General features: G+C 41.0%; 1 protein-coding gene across 1 annotated transcript in view; it reads right to left on the minus strand.

The window, feature by feature from the left end:
- Positions 1 to 20,790, minus strand: part of TBX15 (T-box transcription factor 15) — a 90,611-nt gene that overhangs the window by 18,541 nt on the left and 51,280 nt on the right. The window contains exons 2-6 of the mRNA XM_039717917.1: positions 18,393 to 18,606; positions 10,484 to 10,585; positions 8,573 to 8,744; positions 8,049 to 8,216; positions 4,511 to 4,575 (exon numbers count right to left, since the gene is read on the minus strand). Of these exons, the coding sequence (XP_039573851.1) occupies positions 4,511 to 4,575; positions 8,049 to 8,216; positions 8,573 to 8,744; positions 10,484 to 10,585; positions 18,393 to 18,606 (721 nt within the window). The remainder of the gene's footprint in view (positions 1 to 4,510; positions 4,576 to 8,048; positions 8,217 to 8,572; positions 8,745 to 10,483; positions 10,586 to 18,392; positions 18,607 to 20,790) is intronic.

The raw sequence follows: 20,790 nt of genomic DNA on the forward strand, positions 1-20,790 counted from the left end.
CTTCCTGCCCCAAATGGGAGTCCTTTACTCCCCACAAGTTTGCATATGTTGGACATGTGTATAAAACATCCTCTCTGAGCATGTGGGTGACAGAGCCCAAACTCATGTCCACTTCTCCTACGCACAAATTTAAGCCTCTATATAACTAGACCAAACTTTTTTTCCCCATTAGTTTGTTTCTTTTTTTTAAAATCTTTGGTTTCTGGGTTTTGGGGCTCTTTTAATTCATGGGGAAAAAAAAAATAGTTGCGGATGTTTCTGAAACAGCTTCTAAGCAGAACACATCCTTACTGAATTTTCACATCCTTCCAGGTGTCAGACAAGACCCAGGAGACAGCAGCTTCATGTGCTAACCTGCTAGGCACCTACCACACTATGAATGGAGTCTTGCAGAGGAAAAAATATTCATTGATGCTAAAAACAGCTCTTGGTGAGAAGGCACACTACCTTTGTGTACTGATTTTAAAGCCCTAGTCTCAGCCTTTCTTCAGTCTGTGATGTATTCCTACTTTTGAAAGAATGTTGAGGTGGGAATTAAGAAATTTAATCCCTGTCAACTCTAATAACTGCCTCTCCCATAGCAGTTTATGACATTGGTGTGCTCCCCTAGTCAGCAGAAATACTGGAGTGCCATTCTGTGTGTGTGTTCCACCTCCTAACAAGGAAAAGGATCCCCACCTGGCCAATGAAGAGATATTCTGGGACAATAATAAATGTTGACAAAAAAATAATTGTTTTCAGTGTTTCTGAAATGTCCGGCTATTTGGAGGGCCTTTGCTGAGGGTTGCTGATACCAAGTGTGCTGAACATTATCCATGTGGCATCTACTTTCTCTTCCAAGGAACTGCACTGAAAAATTAACTTCAAAATATCTATCAGGCCATAAACCCTTCCCTCTCACACCATCTTTATGAAGGAAGTAAAAAAAAAAAGTATCAGAAGAGGTCTCACTGCCAGTATTTTTTTAATAAGGTCAGTCCTTTAAAAGGTATCCAAAATTTGCTCTCTCTTTTTCATTCATTCTTTTATTTTTAGTGCTATAAAGTTTTAATAATAGGCAATAAATGAAACAGTTCCATTGTCTGAAAAATGAAACTAGCTATCTGTGCACCTCCATAATCCATCCCATATGGCTGATCTTGCCGTTCCCACTGCACATAGGATTCAGGCCATCATTTCATTGTTTGCTGGGGAAGCCAAGCTGTTGGCTCCAAGTGTCCTCCTGGCTCTCTTATCCTAGACAAAGCTCAAAGAGTATTTCAAAACAAACAACTTTTATTCACCTCAGCTGCCCACATCTGAAATCAAAGTGCTGGTTTTTCCTTCAGCCTAGGGGTTTTTTCTTCCATCACCCTGTTGAGTTTCCTGACTGTTTTCCCTTCTGGCTTCCTCCTGGATAAGGAGCTGTTGCAAGCATCCCACTGTCAGATGAACTTTACCCAGTCTCTAAAAATAACCTCTGTGGCATTAAACCTGCACCCTCACTACCCAAACATTTGGCTAGCTGAACTCCATATGTCAAAAACTGGTTTCTCAATCGCTTGATGTTCAGGAAAGCAACCAAGTAATAACCTGCCTTATTCATACATTATGTGGGTATCCTTTCACCACCAGGAAACTTCTCTTCCAACATCAGGAACTTCTCTTGTTGCATTTCTGCAGATACTTTATGTGCTTTTGCAAAAAGTGAAGAAGGCCCAAAAATCAAAAATAATAAACGTGAGCTAGACTGACCTTCAAACACAGGCTCCCTCTGCCATCCAACAAGGCTCATGGTTAGATTCCTGAGCCCCATTACTTAATATGGTTTGAGTGCTCAAAGACTGCTTAACAATAGCAAGCTGCTGAGCTGTTTCCATCCTTCCCTCTGAAACACCTCAGTGCTCCTTCTCCCAGCTCAAAGACTGAGGCAGTAAAGACTGGAGAGAGACACTCATGAAAATAAGTGACAGAGATCCAAGAAAAGATCTGGGAAAAGATTGCTCCCGCATATGGATACAGTCAGTCACATCATGATGGGGTGTCCCCAGAGCAGCAGGGTTTTAGCAGTCTCTTGCTCTGATGAAGGGAGATTACAGTAATGAGGAAATAAAGGGGCAGGCTGCAAACTGATGGAAGTGAAAGATACAAAATGGAAGCTAGTTTTAAAAACAACAGTCACCTCCACTATTTCTGCAGCAGGAGACAACAGTGAAACAATAACAATCAATAAGTGGAGGAAAAGTATCCATCTCCATTTAATGGAAGAGTCTCAACATAAAGCAGAAAGGAAATGTCCTAGGAAAGAAGTGGTTTAAGAGTTGCTTTTCTTCCACCATGCACTGCTTTTTCCCTGGGAGTTCTTTCTTCCATCATTTGCTGGCAAACTCTAACCATGGCTCTGACTCAGTATCTAATGTCTCTGGAAGAGGATGTCCTGGAGGTGCCTCAGAATTCTGTGTCTCTTGCTGCTGCTATGCCTTTATTTTTTTCTTTTAAGTCCTTATACATAAAACCTACTACTCACTTGTACTGCTCACTTGCCTGATTCACAAATGGCCCTTCTTCAAATTACCCTTGTTTCTTTTGCAAAGGAAAAATTTTCATTTTCAGCAGGACCTTCTCCAGCCACAGTCTGTGGCACTGCATTTGACTGAAGCTGTGGGAAGGACGTGGGAAATTGCAGAGTATCACAATTGTTTTTTGACCAGTGATCCTAATGAGATTACAGATTCACAAGGGAGAGGAAAGCCATCCAGCACAGTTAAGCAAAGTCCCATTTGGAAAGTCCTTTCCACACACAGCTTGGCCTTCAATGCTTTCCTCCCTCCTATGGGAATATCTGTGTGTGTGTCCTCTGGGAAGGAGGCAGCTGAGCATTTGTGTCCTCCCCGAGCTGACAACAGCAGTGCAACTGCAGCCAGACCCCTGCTTGTGAGGCAGGCGCCTGACTGCTATATATGCTTGCAAATACCTTTGCCTGTTTTTTTCTTCCTAAAGCCTCAGGCTGCTCCCTTTGATGTGTAATACCTTAAAGATTTTAATTCCTCTTTACATCAGCAGAGAGCCTTACTGAGCTCTCCCCACAGCTGCAGCCGTGTAGCAATTTCCTGCCCTTTCTTAAATCAATGAGCTACAGAGATCAGCAATTCCCAACCTTTTCAGGAAACTGTCCAAATTCACTGAGCTAGGACCTTATTAATGCCTTCCACATTAATACAGCCCACCATGTACCTGGAACTGCATCAATCCCTCTCCCAAACCCAGCCCTGGTGCAGCTGTATCTGTGCACACAGGGAAGATCTCGTACCCAGGACACACTTTGCTTTCCCCACACAGCAGAGGAGAGCAGAATAAAAGTCACATATGGCTCAGGGAGAACTGGCGATCACAGCAGGGATTAAATGAGAATGGCAACATCTTCATGCATAAATTCAGTAAGATGACAGCAGAGGAGCTGAGCTCCTCTAGGTCAGTTAAATGTCTTCTTTGGGACGATGGAGAGTGTAGCACTGAAGTGAGTGGTGGAAAACACAGGGCAGTTGCCCGTTCATGAACATTGACCTCACCAAACCTCCTTATGAAGGAGACAGCAGTCCTGGTAAACACACACAACAGGAGCATGCAAGTAAAACTGAGTTACAGTGCCCATGGGGACAGCAAATGAGAGCTGTACGCACAACTTTTACTCTGGTCTGCACACTCGCAGCTTTGCTTTGCAACCCTAGGCTTCTTGTAATGTAGTCATATATGCCTAATTGTATAATTAAGGTTTAAAGCCTTTGTTACACTGGTTTAAAGGATACCTACATCATTTAGATTTGAGATATTTAGATCTGCTGCACATTGTGCTGCAGAATTCATGAACAGCAGAAAAAGTTGAAACTTTTTTTTTCTTACTCTTTTTTGATAACTCTGTAATGCCTTTTATTAATACAATAGGGGGATTGATTAAAGCTCCATTTTAACTACTGTGCTGTTGAAATATAATTTCTTCTAAATAGTATTTAAGGTATTCTACTTAATTTTTTCATTAAAATCATGACAAAATTAAGCAAAGCAGTCAAAGTGAAACCACTGGACACTGCTGGATAAAGATTTAAATTATTTGAAACTAGAACATTTTTGCACTTTTATCCTGCATACCTCTGAGAAACTAATTTTTTCTTCTAACATAAAGAAAGCATTTGCTCTCCAACTTTTGGCATTTCCTGTGAAAATTAAAACTTAAAAATTTCCTTCAGCCAACCCCACATGTAATAAAGAATAATTATTTGCACAGTGTTAGGCTCTGACCTCTTATTTCCTTCAGACAACCCCACATGTAATAAAGAATAATTATTTGCACAGTGTTAGGCTCTGACCTCTTTGTCTGTTATGCAATCTGCTATCTGCCATTTTTCTATCTCTGTTATTCATTTTAACGAAAAAATTTAAAATTGCCTTTCTCAACCATAGGCATACGCCCTGTGCACCCATCAGGGAAAGGAGGGAAGAAGTCAGTGAGGAAACACAAACAAGCTTCTGTTACCTGTTTCTCCCAGAATCTCTGAAACCTTTGGCAAAGGGGTTTCTGTCAATTTTTAATCTAGTGATCTAAAAGGAAGAAAAAGAGAATTAGTTGGTATCTTCATTTTTTTTTTCTTTCAACAAAGGAAAATTGCGGATGATTTTCATTCTTGCCCAAGCCACCTCTACAATGATCTTTCACACTTATTTCCCCACACCTCTGTCAAATTTGCCCTTCCATTATCTATGAACAGATAGTCTGCTTATCAAAACATGTCACCAGAGACAGAAACCATAGTAGCACTAGGAAATCTGGCACAGTGCTGGGGCTGAGAAGTAGAAGTTCCTGGAGCAGAAGTTCGCCAGGTGCAAAACCCCAGGAGCTGTTATTTATCAATGGCCACATGGCTTGGGAAGCAGGGACACTGCTCAAGTTTGGCCACTATCTGAGTTATCTCAGCCTCAACACTCCAGATATCCAGCAGCTGCATGCAACTCATGGACCTTCAAACAATGCTGAAGAGAAAAGCACAGGCTAAGGCCCCCAAAGATGTCAGGTGGCCACTCAGTCACACATACAAGTTGCTGTTGTTCTGGTCAACATCTAGGCAGCCCTCAAGAATTTTCTGGTTTGGAAATTTATTTTTTTTCCTCCTCTAAATAAAGGAGATAATAGCCAGTCTGAGTTCTTAGGGGGAATCTTCCTTCCTGCTTTATTTTTAAGAATGAATTCCATGTTGGTAAATATGGACCATAAGACTGGGATTTTGACCTTGAAGCCTGTGGTATTGTACTCCCTGTGGGCTATTCCACAACCTGGTGTGGCAAAAGAGCTTCCCTCTGCCAGCCTCAGCTTGTCCTAGACATTATGTGTTTGGAATGGAAGAAGAGCGAGATCTCCAGAACCTACCAAATTTGAGGTGGTTTTGCTGAAACTGCTCAAAAGGGACTAGGTTAATACAGTCTGATCTGAAGGGGATTTGCAGGTGTTTTGCTTCTGTCAGAACCAAGCCCTTACTCTGGATATTAACCTCAGATCTGGAATGCAGCTCCTATTTTTGCAGAAGCTTAATTTGTGAACTTAATTTCCGCTAGCCTGACTTTGCAGCTGTCCTGGGACTTGTGTGTACAGAGACAGATATGTTCTGTGGAGGATGGAATTACAGCAGAGGGAATCCCTGTGGTGGATTTGCTAACATTTTACAATTGTTTCCAGAGACGCTTCCTTCAGTAAGGCAGAGCTCTGCAGCCACTGGAGGGCATGCAGGCAGATTCAGGGGATTTAGATTTGGTTTAAATGAAAATGTTTCTCCAGCTCACCAGAATCTCCTTACTGGTATTACAAAAATGTGATTGTCCCCCAAATCTTTTTGAACAAAATCCCCAAACATTTGGAATTCAGAGAGACAGAAATGTCAGCATTTCTTTATGCTGAGGCAGCTTATGGTGCCAATCCCTGACAGGGATCCCTCCCTTAGCATCTCCCTCCCTGTGTAATTATGTCTTATAAGTCTGGTCATTAAGGAAGAATGACAGGCTTATTTCCTGTCATTTCTTCTCCTTTCCCTATCCTCCTTCCTTGTCTGATCTACAGTCAACATTTGTGGAGTATCTGCATTTGGGCAAGGGGAGCAGGAAGTTTCCCATACTGCAATGATCACAAACCCACCAGTGTGCTGCAAAGTTTTTGATGCATTTTGGAATCTGATTTAAGTCAGCTCAAGGATACCAGACTGAGAAAAAAAGCTGGGAGTCATGAGAAGAATAAAAAGTAGTCCCAGGAGCACTGTCTACACCTGCACTCTCTTATACATTGCAAAATAAAAAACTCTGTAGCATTTCTCTAAATTGTTAGAATTCACAATTGTTTAAAATTCGTTAAATATTGCAATCTACCTTAAGCTGATTTAGTATTGATATGTCCTTCAGTCCCAGAAAACTGATGTCTAGTTTAAGTGTGGATCACTAACAAAGTCAAGGTCCCTAGAGAAAGGATCCTGCTACAGCAACATCTTTTCTTTATGGTATCTAAAGTCAGTACTAAGTCTCAGCACTGGAAACTATATAAGACCTGAACCAGACACAAATTATCATGAAATCACAGAATGGTTTGGGTTGGAAGGGACCATAAAGATCATATTTTTCAACCCACCTGCCATGGGCAGGGACATCTTCCACTAGACCAGGTTTCTCAAAGCCCCATCCAACCTGGCCTTGAACACTTCCAGGGATGGGGCACCCACAGCTCCACTGGGCAACCTGTGCCAGAACCTCACCCTCCTCACAGTAAAGAATTCCTTTGCAATACCTAGTCTAAACCTACTTTCTTCCACTTTGAAACCATTCCTCTTATCCTGTCCCTACATGCCATTGTAAAAAGTTTCTCCATCTTTCTTGTAGGCTCCCTCGTAGTACTGGAAGGCTGCAATTATATCACCCCAAAGTCTTCTCTTCTGATCCTTACTTACAGTGGGAAGCATTTTGCTTACCCAGTCTGTCCTGCTGCCCATCCTCTCAAGATATGTGAGAAGTGAGGACTCATTCATTTGAAGACTAAGGCCAAAAAGGTGTTAAGTACCTCAGCCTTCTCATCAGTTATTACCAGTTTTCCAGCACTGGTTATCAGGGAGAGGTACACCTTCTTCAACCTTTCTTTCCTGGTTAACTTACCTGTAGAACTCCTTTTTGTTATGATTTGCATCTCTTACCAGGTCTAGCTCCAGCTTTGCCATGGCCTTCCTCACCCAGTCCCTACACAGGGTACCTGTCTCTGTTTCCACTGCCTGTGCATTTGTTTCTTTCCATCTGGTTTGCCCAGCAGGTCCCTACTCAGCCATGCTGCTCTCTTGACTTCCTCGTCTGATTTCTGGCTCCTGGGGTTGCTGGCTGTTGGCCTGGATGGAAGACTCTCTTCAAGATCTGCCAGCTCTGTTCCATGCCTGGTTCCTAATGGCAGGCTCCCAAAAGATCCCATTGACCATCTCCTTGCAGAACTGGAAGCTTACTTTCCTAATTTTCAGGTACATTACTTGACCCCTTACCTGACCCCTATCCCTCAGGACATGCGTGCATGAGAATTTCAGTTTATATGCAATGCATGCATTCAAAGGCTTATTTTGTCAACAAACTGATGAGATTGAGCTTCCTCAAAACTGTTTTCCTTCACTGCTATAAAAAACCCAACTGCTTTGTCTCTGAGAAAATTGGAGGTATAGCTGTACTGCCTTAAAATTATAGTGAGGACAAGATACTCTAGTTTTGTACTATGAGGTAGCAAGGAAATTTGAACACAACACACTTCTTTACAGTTGATCTTAGTTACTTATTTTACAGTAAAAGCTACAGCCATGTTATCTTCAAGGTGTTTTCCTGGCTAAATACATCGTGTCTACACAATACCCCAGAGCAAACATTTTCTTCTTCTATTTTCTTTTTTTCCTTTTTATTTTTTTTTTAAATGTAACTTTTCTATGCTTCTCAGAGAATTTAGTGTCTCAGTCACAAAGAGCACACTGACATTTTTGTGAAGGCACACCATAAAAGGAGCATGAAGGATTTACCTGTTGATTTTGGTAGGCTGTCACTGTGGTGAAAACAGTCTCAGGGAAGTTGAAGGTTTTCACCCCATCTCCTGAAGGAACTGGTTTTGTAGGAGAAAGATCACTGCTGAAATCCTTGCGGATGACGTGAACACGAGGCTGATACTTATGCATTGAATGTAAGATTATCTGAAGAGGAAACAAAAGAAAATGGACTTTTTTCCCAAAAAAATAATTTGCACAACATCCAGACGTACAAGAATGCAGGGACTGAGTAAGAGTTAATATGGAGAAAATTATCCTTTTCTTACAAGCATGTATGAGATAAAGCTTGCGCTGTGAGCAAAGAGAAAGGTGCTTTATAGGGTCAGGCAACATTTTGAAGAAAAGCACTGAAATAGCAAAAAAAACTCCATAAATCTGGAAGCAACCACAGACACGTGTGCCCAACAGGACACAGGAGCATCAAAGCAGCAGCAGCACCCTTTCAAGTCTGAGGGGAGCAAATCTAGGACAGCAGGCACCAGGATTAACTTCTAACTTACATGGCCTTGATCATCAAGCTCGTTGTTGGTCAGCTTGAGCTTGTCAAAACTGACCACCTGCCTCATCCAGGTGTCTCCAGAAGCCAGGGAGTCAGGGTGGATGTAAACCCTTGGGGGCACTGGGGAGTCAGCATTGCCAGCCACCATCCACTTGGAGCTGTGGTACACATACCTGAAAGAGGAAGGGTAGGTGGCTCAGGGAGGTTTTCACTCACTCACTGCAGGAACACATCCAGGGCTCCCCCACCCCTGCCACCCTCATGCACCCCAAGCTCTCATTTGCAGTTAGGGGAGAATGTGCTTTATTGCAACCTCCTACCTTCTAAATGAAAGCCAGATTACCCCTGAGCCACTTGTTCAGACTTGATTCCTTATTAAAACCACCTTGCAGTTATTTTCCCTGTAAAACTCTGCCACATGTGCCTTCTCAAATCCTTAACCCTCTCTCAGCCAGAGTAAGAGGCTGGAAAATACGGTTAAACAAAGTCCTCTCTGAAAATATTAATAAATACCCTGCAATTTCTGGAAATCTGCTTTGTATCTCATACCAGACTTTGGAAAACACATGTGGCGTCACCCAGAATGGGCAATATCCAATAGATACCAGTAAAACAATTGATAAAACAGAATTTCTTGTTTGAAATGTTGCAAAAAAGGAAATTCCATATAGTATTACATACATTGGGATTAGAGGAAAAAATTAATTTTTTGTTCCTGATCTAGCCATCCTATATATGCCATAAATTTCTCTACCACAGCTTTGCCTAGACAACATATTTTTTTCTCCTGCCCTGCAGCTCCTTCCCTCAAAGGTATTTCAAACAGTTCCTCTGAGTTCTGCCCTGTGCTGCCCCTCCTTGGGTCTCTACTCAGCTCTAAGATGTTCCAGTCCTTACCTACAAACAGTGACTAATTTCCTGTATTGTCACAAGAAACTGGGGGAGAAAAAAAAAAAAAAAAAAAAAAAGAAAGTCTTTTCCTTTCCTGTTAGTTTGCTCTATGTGGCCACACAAGCCAAGCAGGGTAAGAAAATAAATGTATTTTCAATGGCAATGTTGTTAGAACCACACTCTTAGAAAGAGGAAAAACATCCAGATGAGTATCAAACATTATCTTTCTGCTTCCCAGGAAAAGCATTTTTCCTGAGAAAAAAGTCTGTACAGTTTGGGAGCAAAAATGTAGTATTTAGCATTTGAAGAGAGGTTCAATTCTGAATCCTTGAAATGTGGTTCAGTCAAGACTATTTGGAGAAGAGACTTACTCTCAGGGGTCTTTTAATAAGAATACATAAATCACACCAGTCTGGAGAGTTTTCTGGGATGCAGAGGAGCATGAGTTTTCCAGAGCATTTTTTAAGATCAGAAAGCCATTAATATCAGAGAAATCTCCTCTTCCTGTCTTTAGCTCAGCAGTGGAAAGTTTCTCAGTGACTCCATTCTGTAGGTCAGGGACCGATATTCACTGAGGCTGCTGTGCTGGACAGTGAGCACTTTTGAAACAGAAATCACCCACTCCGGTTCAAGCCAGATCTGAGGGGCCTGGCTGCTCCTTGCCCCTTCCTTTCTTGAGGAAGTAGATTTGGGGGCTGCAGACCCCCTGTTGATAACTCCAGCCATCAGTTCTCTCAGACAGTCACTGTTAATTATGCCAATCAGGAAATGCATGACAGGATCTCCTCAATTAAAAACTTCTACTTGAAAAGAGAAAGATTTCATTTGAAAAGTGCAAGAGAATGTATTAAAACTCTGGGTATGTGTCTAAAGATTCTTGTCATATCAGCTTTGTTGGTGCAAATCAAAGGTTTTCCTCCAGCACAACTTTGCAATGGTGTTTAATGGAGGTGTCTTTCCTAGGCTGTCATTGACAGTAAAGCTGGTACAAGATTCCTACCTCTGCCCCTGAAAAGCTTACCTGTATCTCTTGTTATCCACAGGGACAATGTCCATGGCAATATAATACTGCTGGTGAGGATCCAAGCCTGTAATTTTCACCCTCATGGCTGGAAACATTCTCCTAGGAAAATAAGAATAGAAATAAGGAAGAAAAGGGTGAATAAGGAAGCTGAGGAGGCTCCTTGTACCTCTCTCTGGCACTGCAAGCGTGCTACTTTACACAGCCCAGCCCTTGGCATGACTCCTCTGGGCTTGATGTGGGTAGAAAAGACTGTGCTGGCAGTGGTTTGAATCTTCAGGTTTTTCCCACTTAGAAAAAGGAGTAACAGGATAACGACCTGGAAGTAATGATAAGATGCTCACAGTCAAGCACTCTGTTCCCAGTTCCTAGCCGAGAGTTCTGCTATGCTTCACACAAATTATCCTCTCTAAGGCATTCCTAGGATGGGCAGTGTGCCTTTTATCTTGTGTTTTTCCCACTGGCCATCCACCTGTAATTCTTCTCTCATATTCCATTAAATGCAGGATCACTTTAGTTCTCTTTTTTTTGAGGATGTCACATTTCAGTAAAGAGTTTGACAGTACTGAGGTAACATTTGAAGTAAATGCATTGTCCTGAAAGGTCCTGTGGCTATCATGCTTACAGTTATTTAAGGAAATCATCCCTCAAATTAATCTGTTCATTAGGAATGTACTTCACGTTCAACATAAACACTGGCATTATGTCATGGCTTCCTTGAAGTCCTGGTAGTGTTTTGTGTGATCTCCTTAATAGATGTGGTCTTTTCTATGCCATATGATCCAGATCTATCTTAAGCATTTTCTCCTAAGTCCTGGTACTGTTTTGTGTGATCTTTTTAATAGATGTTGTCTTTTTCTATGCCATATGATCCAGATCTATCTTAAGCATTTTCTCCTTACAGACAAAGTACTCTACACCAACAAAAAAACAATTTCCAGCCTTTTTCTTCTTGTCTGAGCACAAGTTAAGCTCTGCTAAACACAGTCACTGTTGTGGAAGTGTTTGTAGCTAGGCAATTATTTCAGAAGAGAACAGATCAGAACAATTTTGACCTTAAAGCATGTTAGTGTTAGTGTGGCTGTAACATAATTTCTCCTTCTTAAAAATTTTATGGTGGCCAGTAGACCAATTTCTGCTCTACACCTCCCTCAAAGAGCATGCTGAGGCAATTACTTATGCCATATTATATTTCCAACTAATGTGGTGTTTTTACACCTTCATAAAATCTGAGGAGCTGAACTGAATGAGGTGCAGAAGGAATTGAGCAACACTGAAATCAGAGCAGAGCACTGAAAGAAATCCTGCATTGTTTCACTGACTGTTGACCCAGACCTGAGCTCTACCTAAGTGGCTTTTTAGCCTTTATCTGAGAAAAAATTAAACTGAGGTCCTGTAGGATAGTGTTACTCAATTGGATTATTTCTGCCTAGAAAATACAGAGCTTTGGTAGAAGAAACCCCAAAAATACTGTGTGCTTATACAACATTATGTTCTGCTTCTCTGATAAGCAGACATATCTTGAGGGATGGAAGTATGTGGATGGAGGGAGGATATTAAAGGGCAATTTAAAATCACAATGCTAAAATAGTAGGAAAGTGTGCAAGAAATGTTTTTAGGAGTCATCCCTACAAACCATTGTGACATTTTCCCTTCTATTTAATGAGAAACAGTGAAATATCAGAGAAGAAGATTTAGTCCTTTCAACATTTCTGTTCCTCAAAGTATTGCTAGTGAGCACAGCCTGGAGGAGGAAGAAAACAGGGAAGCTTGTGTCAACATCTCCAGGCATGTTTCTCAAACTTTGCACAAGAGGGATGTGATCATGAGGATCTATTTCATTCTTTCCCAGCCAAGCCCCATAGAGCAGAAGAGTGTGGGAAGGAGGAGGATGCTCAGCCTTTGCCCTACCCACAGCTCTTTCATTTCAGGCCACACTGAGAAGATAAGAGCTGACCTATTAGTAACTGCATCTGCTTTGGAAAAGGGCATTTATCCTGGGGGATGGGGAGAGCACCGCCCCACAGCTGCCACAGCACAGCTAACCCGAGTTATGGGAGATGTAAAACTGTCAGAAAAATCGTCTGCAGAAACCCTTCAAGGAGAGAGCAATTTGTGCAACTGATGGTGTGAGTTTGCTAGTAGAGTGACCGGGGGCAGGTGGGGAAGGAATAATGGATTAGTCTTCAGTAGCTTGAGGGTATTACCTTGTTTCTGCCACAATGGCTCATTAAATCTGCCAAGCCAAATGGGTACAGGATGTGGCATTTTACAGTCCAGCTCTCTTTAATTAGAGAGAGGTGGCTTGGGAGCAGCTAAAGAGGTAGGTCATGTTTCAGAGGGCTGATGAGAAACCCAGGATTAAATCAGAGTCTCTTTGGGTCTAAGTCTGCACACTGTGTTGGGAAAATTGAATGAGCTGTGTGTCCCAAAAAGTTCTCTCCAAATCTGCAGCCCCGTGTAAAGTTGCAGTATAGCCTGTGGGGTTGTTTGCTTATGAAATGCCTTGTAAAAGATTACCACAGACCATTCAGCAGGCTTAGAGGCTAATCTCTAAAATGATCAGAGAGAGCTCAGCTGATCCCACTACTTTCTCTAAAGTTTAAGTGTACTTTTAAAGTTTTGTAATTATTACTGTTTTTCTTTGTCCGTGGGTATAAAAGTAACTTAGGTTTCTTTGCCATAAAAATGTGGCCTGGAACTGTCACAGCAGGTCTACAGCAGCAGTGCTGTGTGGAAAGAGGGAAATGGAAAAGGCAGAGGCTAACAGTGGAGACTTAGGGATGTGCTCGTGTATAATCCTGGTAAAGTCCCTGTTCTCTGCATTTCCTCTTGGCTGGCTCTTGGTTGCCCAGAGCCACCAGCCTTGTAGAAAACAAGAGGGTCAAGGGTTTGGAAGGAATTCAGGCCATTTGGATATGGTTGTATTAATAAACAGCCAAGAATCTTTCATCTAGAAAGGTATCAGCTTCATAGTCAACAGCTACAGACACGAAGGCTGTCTCTTTTCATAGGGAACATGTGATGACATCTGATATATTTTAGGAGGAGGTTTTATATCAGCAGCAGTTTGGGATGATCAAGTTATTTATATGTTAGCTTTACCACTCAGCAGAAAAACACTCTACCAAAACTTAGACTGTGAACTTAGATGCAGTACCCTTGTAGGGGAAATGTGATATGAAATATATTATTATAACTACTTTTGGACCACTTAGAAGTGTTTCAAAAAGCATTTTAGCAACAACCATGTGCCTCAGTCTACTCAGTTTCTGGTTTTCTCCAAAATGAGATTGGAGTTTATGAACATCAAAACTGATAATAATTAAATATCTCTAGAACTTAGTTAAAAAGTGTTTGCCAGCACAGGTGTGTACTCATATTAAGAACCATGTTTGGGAACTTTCAACAACAAAAAAATTAGTTGGTTGTGGCAGCTGGCAGTATATCTTTTGGTGGTGGTATTTAAAATTTTCTTTTAAAATATAGTTTAATTTTACTTTGTGAAAACTGGTCATGGGAGGAGGATCATAGATATATCCCTGAACTGGGTTTTTTCCGCAATATAATAAAGCTTCAGTTTCTTACCCTTAAGTTAGGAACTCAGATAATATTATAAGGGTGTATAAGATTTGTATAAGGGTGACATCTATTAATTGCAAACCCTAAAATGAAAGCATGTGCTCTTCAACTGCAACAAAAATATAGATAGAATAGTCATTTCCCAGACATAAAAATAATCGGGTTGAGAAACTCTGCAAAATAATCTGGTTTAGGTCTGCAGTGTTCACAATGTGTGTGAATTTACTGGGCAACCTGAAGCTGTCCTTGTTATTTCATATCTCATATTTCCTTGCATCTAAGATCGATGCCAAATGTATAATTCTTTAGAGAAAAAAAATGTGTGAGGAGTGAAAGAGAGGAAAGGAAGGCAAGGCAAGGCAAGGCAAGGAAAGGCAGTGGAGGCAAGGCAAGGCAAGGAAAGGCATTTCTGTTTCCCTCTGCAGCATGGGATCGTGTAGAGATGAGTGTTTTGAGAGGAAAATCTGAGGGCAGGGCTTGGTGGCAAATGGATTTACTGTTTATGAAGGAGAAGGAGACCAACAGATCTTCTCAGTTTCTCCCAAAGGGGACATTCTTCTGGAAGCTGGAGCAAGTTTATCTGGCCCACAAGGACCAGGAACTCTAAAAATCAGTTTGCTAGCTGGGGCCTGCCAGCCTTTGCTCTGAGAAGTCCTCTCCATGGGCCCCTTCAGCATCAACAGAGCTTGATTACAAAATCTCTTCTGCTCTCTCTAACTGAGGAGCATTTTGGGACCCATCTTTCCTCACTGGAAAGGAAAACTAACACCTGGTTATGTAAACAGCCATGAGTACATTCTATGGAGAACTCAGACTCATGATTTCAGGGAGGCAAAGAGACTGCAGGCAAAGCAGCACTTAACCTGTCAGGTGGCACAGAGAAGTCAGGAGAGGACAAGGTCACCTGTTTCACTCACTGGTGGCTTTTTCCAGTTTAACTACCCATCCTGTCCATCAGCATTTTGGTTTGAGCCATCCTGCAGCACAGATATGATAACTGTGATAGGACAGATGGGATCATTCCCCCATTGTTGAGGTGAGATCCCAACTCTGTTACAGGTAGAACCTGTGTTCCCAGAATGATACCTCTTGGATGTGCTGGGATGCATGGTAGCACTCATAAAACCACCTCCATAAACAGAAAGCAGCTGTTGCCTTCCAGAGGAGGACTCCAAGCACTCCCTGTAGTGTATTCCCCCAGGAATAAGTGCACATTTTCCCCCACTTTGGGCAGCACTCCCATGCATCAGTTAATGAACAGTTACCCCTGCAGCTCAGGTGACCATGGACACTAGGTAGGGACTGTAGGATGTAGGAAAGGTTTCAAATTCCTCCACTGATGCTGCCACTATGATCACTGTTAGTAAAGGAGAGCAGAGAAAAAGAGTCAAAAATTATTTTAGGACTAGTTGTTCAAATCAGTATGACCTGGGGCTTAAGATGAACTTATTTTAATTTCTACAGAGTTCAAGGTTCCCTTTCAAACTCAAAGGAGATAAAGGTAACTGCAGATTTGAATGACTGCAGCTGCCAGCCATTTGCATCTTTTACACAAGGAACAAAGGTGTCTTTTTATAAGCATCTGATTAAAATCTAAATAAAAATGCTTTGATGGAAAGGAAAGAGGAAGAGTTATAAGAGGACTGGAGTGGGTTTATGGAAACAGACAAAAAAAAGACATCTATAAATACAGCATGAAGAAAAGAAAAACAACAAAGCAGAATTAGAAATGAGTGAGAGTAGGAGTCTGAAAGTCAAAAAATGCAGGGCAGGATATAGCCCCATAACTATGTTTGAAATGAGAACGTAGGTTAGAAATTAGCATTATACAGCAAGAGCAGAGAGACATTGTGGGGACAGGCAGGAACCAGGCAGTGCTTTAAAAGTCATAGAAAATTAAGGAGCAGCTGTAGTTATAGGCAACTGAGTCTGTAATTATAATGGCTTTCAAAACAAGAAGGCCTTATGGGAATCAGGGTTTCCAAAGAGAAAGCAACAGGAGTAAAATCTTCTGTGGGGAAGGAAGCAGATGCAAATTACTCTGTGTGTCTCTAACAATGTGAATAAGTAGTAAGAAATCTTCAGGAAATAACACCAGTTCTGCTATCTATGCCAGAAATAATAAAATCTAATCTCTGGGACACATCATGTATCATGCATCCCATATGGAGAATCAGGACTGCTAGATCCAGCTCTCTCTCCTCACAGACACATCTTCTCTGAGAGAAAACTGTTTAACCTGTTGAACTGTTTAATCATTTAATTTGTAAATTCTATCACACCTTTAAGGACCATCCTCAATAAACAGGTGTATTACCTAAAGGAACTGCCCAGGTCTTCATTGTGGTTTGCAATGATTAACCTACAAATGTAGTCAACAGTAAAAGAAAAAGCCAGCAGTGCTCCAATATTGTTAACATCACTTCTGGAGAAGAACATCATCAACTATCAAAAACCACATCTATTTAGTTGTTACATAGATTTTCTGTGGGCAGTAATGTAACAATTGCCCATCAGGACTCAAGTAATTACAAGCGTCTCCTTTCAAGGAGAAAGAATGCTATTTAGGATTATAACAAATGCATGATTTTCATGGGAAGTTATGACTCTATTGTGATACATGATATTCTGTAAGTGGAAAAACTATCCACACTGGAGCTTGTAAGATGTCAGAAGGATCAGCTACTTTGTTCAGAAATGTGTGAGCTGCCAAGATCCTTTTCATACCACTAAGTTTCACCCATTTTCGTTTGAACTGGTGGGCAAAGATATATTTATGCTGCTTTTACTATATATTCCATGTATCATCATAGAATTAATTACAGTTAATCTAACAGGTAACAAATGTTTTATTTTCAATTTGTGAAAATAAAGCATCGTGCAGGCACCAGGACAATAAATCCAGAAAGAAGGAAGTTGATGCTTCCAGTGCCAAATTTAATGATGCTGGACAGATCCCCTAATCTGTTTAAATCTCGATGTCACCACCTATGAAAAGAGGATAATAATTCTTTTCTGTATCTGTTTTAACATCTCCAGAGAGGAGCTGTTGCACAATAGCAGGTGGTATCATTCCTGTTACTTTGCCTCTTCCATTTGAGGCAGAAGGTCAAAACCAGCAGCCCATTCTGTACTGGTGAAAAATGCTTCCTTTGCCACTGAAATCTAAAACTTGGAGCTAATCTGGCTCTGATAATATTTTTTCAGGAATCATCTGGGTTATTTGTCCAGTGTAACTTTCCTTGAATTATCTGGACTTTCTGGGGCTAGAAAGCAACAGCGCTCACTTCACAAGAATGTGAAATAACAAGTCGAGCTGTTCTGACAAATTTTGATAGCACAGATATGAAACAATGCTGTAAACAATAGAGCACCCGGGGTTTTCCCCAAAACTTGGGTAAAATTTCCCTGCTCCCTCTCTGTGGCACAGCGGGGACAGCTCCCGGGCACTCCCGGTGTTTGCGCGCCTTGGCGGGCTCTGTCCGTGGTGCTGATGTTCTCCTTCTCCGTGTCGATCGGAATTTCAACCTCATTAGGTGAAGGTAGGAAACGGCCTACGAATGCAAACGTGCCTAAAAATCCTAGTTTGGGACATCTAGAAATTTACAACTACCTCTAGGTTGTGTTTTGGCAAACACACTCCTAGCCATTTTTAAATAGTTGTCAGCAGTGAAGATCTTCCCCTTGGCTAACCTGTAATAATGAGGTTTTCCTTTTTTAAAATTCTGGCTAATTTGTGGCTCTTTCTAACCTCATCTGTCATGGTATCACTGCAATAGCAAAGGCAAACATTAGGCTTGCACATTTTTTATACAGGAAGTCATTAACACTGCATCTATTTAGAGCTGCAGGAAGACTTCATTTGGTGCAAAGGTGAGTTTGAATTTCACTATATTTGAGATTAAATCAAAAAGCTTATGAAGTGCTATGTAAACTTGAAAGAAGACTCAAATAGGTCACCCCCAAATTTATAGCTCATCTTAAATTCAGTACAGCCAACAGTACAATGATTGTTTCCTGATTTATTTGCACAAAGGAACAACTATCCTCAATGGTTTCCTGCAGCTGCCAGTTCTCCTTTGGAGCCACTTATTCAAACAGTCATATGAAACAACTTCACTTGTATTAAGAAACCTAATAAGAAACACAGCTGAGAAACTCAGAGAGCCATTTAATTTTTCATGCATGTTTATCCCTTTGGATTATCAAGAAGAGGAAAAAAAAGGTTTTGTTTTGTTTTTTTTTTTAACAAAAACAATGAAATAAAAATTGGTTTGTTTGGTTATGATTTCTTTTTTAACTAGACAGAAAGCCAGAGATGTCTTACCTGCCTGCTTTTGTGATGATCATCTCTGTCCCAATGTCATGAAATCTTTTCCAGAGGTCTGCACACTGCAACTCTACCTGGATCTCTTCCATGGATGAAGGTGGAGGAGGCTGAGGGCCTGAGCCACCAGATGTAAGGTCAGAATGGGATCCAAATGAGCAGGATGTCCTTTCTGCCAGCACCTCTGTGTCTGACCCGGTGCTCTGTTCTGAGTCTGCAAAGTAAAGAAGCCAGGTAAGACCCTTCAGTTCTACCTGCTGGGAGGGGTAAAAGGAGGGAAGAGAAGGAAAGTCAACAGAGGAGGTGCTAATGAATAGTAGAGTGGCCTTTTATACAGCACGTATATGTATGGGGTTTATAGCCTGATTTGGAGCTTTGAGTTTCCAACATGATATCTGGCTTCTTTTGTAAAATTTTAGAAACAGCTGAAAAAAAAGACCCTTAACATAAAATATAAATAGTAGCAAGTAATGGTGGGAGTGCAAAATATAGATGAGAAACAGAAATGAAAAAAAATTAATTCAACCTGTTGTTTCAATCTAAGATAAGATGGGCTTGCTGGAAAGCTACATTCCATTTAGTTGAATATTCTCCTGCAGTACTATTAAAGAGTTGGTTATTTTTAAACAACACAGTTTTTTATTCCCTTTAATATCTTCATCATCAAAAACTATGAACTTTTTTTTTATTTTGTTATTTGGTAGCACTATTTTGGAAATGTGTTTTATTTGTTCCTATAAACCTTTTTTTGAACAATGATATTTCCTGGAAAGATACCCATGAAGCTTTTGGTGAGGAAAATGCTCTAGGCTACTAAAGGAAAAAAAAGGTGATAGTAAACATATGGAATATGCTACCAAGGAAACAACTGAAGCAAACTGCATAAAAGATCCCATGACACAACCACCTGTATGGGGGAGGAGAAGATTTGCTCAAAAAATAAACACACAAAAATGTGAGGTTCAATTAGTTTAAAAGTCCAGGTTGGCAGATTGAGTCAGGCAGCCATTTCTTTGCAAAAATATTGAATGTATTTATTAGGTATATATGTTGTATATGTTCAGTCCTCAATTTCATACAGAGGTCTAAGATGAAGTTTTGCAAATAGCAGTGTTGCACACCCACGTTGCATCAAAATAACTCACAATACATTCTGCAAAGCAATGTACTTATGTTTCCAACTTTATTTTTAATAGATTTGCACTAGTATTATATAGATGATATTTAGGAAAATAATAAAATTGCCTGAAATGCTCCATCAAATGGCTCAGGAAGAGTTCTGTTGGTCTCAAAGAACATACAGAAACAATATTTTAGAGTGTCTTCATTGCTCACACCAGTAAAATCATCACAGTGAATGAACAAGACAGATATTTACATATGTTCTCTGCATGTGAAGAAAGAAGGAGATGTCTCTGTCTGCAAAGGAAACCTAAGGAGACAAAAAGTAACAATCTGTGCTAAAAATGTGATTAAATCATGGCATGTAAAATTCCTTCCATACCAAGAAAATGCCAGAAGCTCTTTAACAACCCTGGGGTTGTGGAGGCTGAGTCTGAGGTTTATAGTGTTTCTGAGAGATGTCTCCTGGAGCAGCCTGCACATCAGTGCAGGTCAAGAAGAGACTATGGTTAAGAAGAAGGAGGCAGTGAAGATCCACCCCCAGAACTGCCATCCTCACCTCCTGCCACATGGTAACATTTCTGGAAAATCCATTTTGCTGTGGTATGGACACAAACTGTTTGACTGATACTTTGTGAGAAACTTCTAGCCCCAAGTGTCATCAGGAAGCATTTCTCTTTTATGAGAGCCCTAGGTGATGTCACTGGACAGTGGACATTTTGTTTGAGGGTGTTTTCAGTAAGCCTTGTCAGTTATTTAGGCAATCTGCCAGTACAATGAAGAAGTTCTGCAGGACACGAGAAAGTTTCAGTACTTATTGCTCCAAATCCATTTTGAAAGGCGTGCTCTTTATGTCTCCCATAGACTTCCAAGTTAGGCTGAAGCAATAATAGGTCCATCCCTCTAAAGGAGTAGCACAAACTTATGCAGAGAGGATTGTTACCTGGAGACCAGTCCTACATCCAAAACTAATATCCTACACACAAGGTGATTCAAGACAGTGTGGGATAATCTCCTGGGGTCCTGTGGCCACAGGACAGAGAGTCAACCTGACAGTACAGAGGTGCTGGGACATTTGCTGAGACTACACCAATGACACAGGAGCAAATCTTATCTTCTTCCTCTAGCTCAAATTATCCCACCTGAAAGCACTGGAGAAGTAAGCATGAGAAGGGGTCACTATGCTCAGGTCTCCCTAGGAATGGTTAATCAAGTCCTTCAACAAAAAGACAGAGGATACTTCACAAGTGGCAGTAAGATCTGTTAGTATACCTGC

Source organism: Passer montanus, unplaced genomic scaffold (genome assembly GCF_014805655.1).
Source record: "Passer montanus isolate IOZ18808 unplaced genomic scaffold, ASM1480565v1 scaffold39, whole genome shotgun sequence".
NCBI classification, from domain to species: domain Eukaryota; kingdom Metazoa; phylum Chordata; class Aves; order Passeriformes; family Passeridae; genus Passer; species Passer montanus.